Below are 3,246 nucleotides of genomic sequence, written 5' to 3'. Positions count from 1 at the left end.
TATCGGTGTACCTAGTGTTGCGGCAGACCCTGATGGCAGCATCGCGCAGACTTATCGTACCATTGCGCGTCGTGTGGCCGTCAAGGTTGCTGATTTAGCCGAAGACAATTCTGAGTTATTCGCCAAAATTGTTATTGAAAATAACTAAACGATACCTAACAAAATGACTATTAAGTCCGACAGATGGATTCGCCATATGGCGCAAACGCATGGCATGATCGAGCCTTTTGAATCAGATCAAGTAAGATTCAAAGAAGACAACAAAATCATTTCCTATGGCACATCAAGCTACGGCTATGATATCCGTTGCTCCAATGAATTTAAGCGAATGAATTTAAGCTATTCACAAATATTAATTCAACCATTGTGGATCCAAAGAATTTTGATGCGAATTCGTTTGTAGATGTTAAAAGTGACGTCTGCATCATCCCCCCCAATTCATTCGCCTTAGCACGTACCATTGAGTATTTCCGCATTCCACGGAACGTTCTCACCATTTGTCTTGGCAAGTCAACGTATGCGCGTTGCGGCATTATCGTTAACGTCACCCCTTTTGAACCGGAATGGGAAGGCTATGTCACGCTGGAGTTTTCTAACACAACACCGTTGCCAGCGAAAATATATGCTAACGAAGGTGTTGCGCAAGTTATTTTCTTTGAATCAGACGAAGAATGCGAGACCTCATATAAGGATAGAGGCGGCAAATATCAGGGACAGCATGGTGTCACGTTACCAAAAATATAAACGAAACATGACGTTTAATTCCACACTCTAATACCCGCTTGATTATGAGAAAGACAGAAAAACTTAATCAATTCGTGTATTATAATTAACAGAGACTACTTACATATCATTTCTAAGGTGCTTTCTTTGTTTAGGAAAATATGCGTTAGATTCCTTGGTTTAATCTGTTTGGGACTAATTCCAAATGAGCGAGCAGTTGAGATTCACACCTTGGAGAGATGCGCTCGGTAAACAATGTACGTGTATAGCAACAGCGAGAGTTGATCAGAAGTAATAACATCAATGACGTACTTAAGGTGGGGTGTTAAAAGGACTGAAGGGGTCAATAGATTGTCTGGCCTTGTTATAGCAGTGAAGTTAGAGCACATAAAACCAAGAGTAAAACATTTAAAACTGGAGATTTAATCATGACGAAGAAGAAAACAACAGACAAACAGATGCACAAGTTTTCAAATTTATTCAGCGTATTTCTAACCGTTGCATTTATCATTATGGACTGGCTATCTGGCGGAGCGGCAGGTTGAAGCCAGATAAATCTTAAGTTAGCAAAGAAAACCCATAGTTTATTCAAACTACCGGCTTTTTATTAGGAATTAGCTTTAAAAAGACACGCGAGAAAAACGCGCTACATCGGCTGCTCGACACGTTGCGTTTAATGCTTTCGACAGTAGTTATCAAACGACTTACCTTTTTTTGCCGCTATGCAGCGATGCATCGGCTTAAAAAGCGCTGCTGGTTATGGCTCTAATGCTTGCTCTATAGCACATTGAATTCCCATGCTGACCGGATTGGAGTATTTAAATTTGTCTTTTAATATTTCCCAGGGATTTCAACTAGAATCTTTTCACATTTCTCACTCCGGGTATTAATACTCTTGTACCAGCACGAGATGAGCAGCCAGCAATTTCTCTTTAAGTCCACCGATAGGCAGCACTTCGCCACGCAGCGTGATTTCACCCGTCATGGCAACAGATGCTCGCACCGGGATACCAGTCAAAACAGAAACCATCGCCACGCAAATACCAATACCAGCACTTGGGCCGTCCTTAGGTGTCGCACCTTCAGGAAGATGAATATGCAAGTCACTTGACTGATAGAAATCTTCCGCAATACCTAGCAACTGAGAACGACTCCTAACAACTGACAATGCTGTCTGTATATTCTGCATGATCTCACCTAAGCGGCCTGTCCGTATCGTTTTACCTATTACCGGCAAGACAACCGCTTCGATCGTCCAGTAACTCACCGCCCACTTCGTCCATGCCAAACCAGAAACTTTGCCTACTTGGATTCTTATCTTCAGCGACTCCATAAAGAATGAATGACGAACGCCTAAGTATTTCTCAGGTTACGCCCTGTACAGACACTTTATTCTTACCGCCTTTAAGCTGTAATGACTTAACAACTTTGCCTCGACAAACCTTAGAAAATCTCTTCGCCTCCATCGCACGCAAACCAGCTTCTTCTGGGTAATACCGAGCAATATTTGCGTAGGCTGAATCAAGAAAGGTTATCTCTTTGCCTCAAGACCGTGCATTCTTTCATCTGGCTTAGGCAATATGAGTAGCGCGTGGCGATATTAAGCTTCTCGTCTTCGGTATAGCCTGCCAGCGTATAACTTCCACTACGATCCAACAATGCGGGGCGAATATTTAGCGTATTTGCGGTTGCAACACATGACGTTCGGATAAGTCTATTCGACTTCAATATATGATCAACAAAAGTCTCATTTGTTCGGGGCATCCAACACCTCCAACAGGCTGAAGATGGGTCACCACGAAATCCATTCCCATCTTACTCGACTTCATCAGAGTAAAAAATAGACGGGTTCCTCACACGACCTTTGGGACATGTTTTTGCAGGATCTTCCAGGCATAGAAGCCAATTGTAAGTGCGGACGACTGCCCTCGGATCTCTTGATTCATCACGCACCGCCACCTAAGGACATGACGAGCAAAAATTTACGATTTGTCGCAGTGCAATCGACTGCCCCAATGAGGTTTTTCGAACACCCGGGGGCCAACCTAAACACAAAATTGCGCTTTCATTTTGCCACGCGCTGCCTGCCTGCTAGATACGTCACATACGTTCTTTTAACTTTTTCGTAAGCCATAGTGGGTCTTCTTCTAACGGCCGCCTCTGCGGACCGCAAGCTCATTACTGATTTTACTTTTTTGCTTCACGCAATGAAACAAGCACATCAAATATAATTTTCTTACAAACCGTTGCCTCTGCAGACCATTGGAGACATTAGACGCAACTCTTTTAAGCTCTGATTCAGCTTTGAGTCCGCGCCTCTTTAGGCATTTGGTGCCGCTTTTATCTTTCTTCTCGACCTCTTCAATATCAGCGCGTCCTTCCTTTCACCCAAAGCTCTTTCTGAATCGCCTTTACCTGCTCATATGAGATAATAATCACGCTGACTCTTTTCCATCTGCCGCTAAACTCGACCGCGAATACGCTGTTTCCACCTGAAGAATATCTAATTCCGTCTCCAAAAGT

The 3,246-nt window shown here is 43.3% G+C and overlaps 1 protein-coding gene across 1 annotated transcript; it reads right to left on the bottom strand.

The window, feature by feature from the left end:
- Positions 1-1,609: 1,609 nt before the first annotated feature.
- On the bottom strand, positions 1,610-2,056 carry LOC106820181 (lon protease-like). The gene has a single exon (XM_014824723.1). The coding sequence runs from the start codon at positions 2,054-2,056 to the stop codon at positions 1,610-1,612; it is 447 nt and encodes a 148-aa protein (XP_014680209.1).
- Positions 2,057-3,246: the final 1,190 nt, after the last annotated feature.

The sequence above is a fragment of the Priapulus caudatus genome, unplaced genomic scaffold (genome assembly GCF_000485595.1).
Source record: "Priapulus caudatus unplaced genomic scaffold, Priapulus_caudatus-5.0.1 Scaffold8178, whole genome shotgun sequence".
In the NCBI taxonomy this organism is placed as follows: domain Eukaryota; kingdom Metazoa; phylum Priapulida; class Priapulimorpha; order Priapulimorphida; family Priapulidae; genus Priapulus; species Priapulus caudatus.
This window is presented reverse-complemented; position numbering and strand designations above follow the sequence as displayed.

Coding starts and splice junctions, on each gene's coding strand:
- LOC106820181 (XM_014824723.1), bottom strand. CDS start 2,056: ATGGAGTCGCTGAAGATAAGAATCCAAGTAGGCAAAGTTTCTGGTTTG.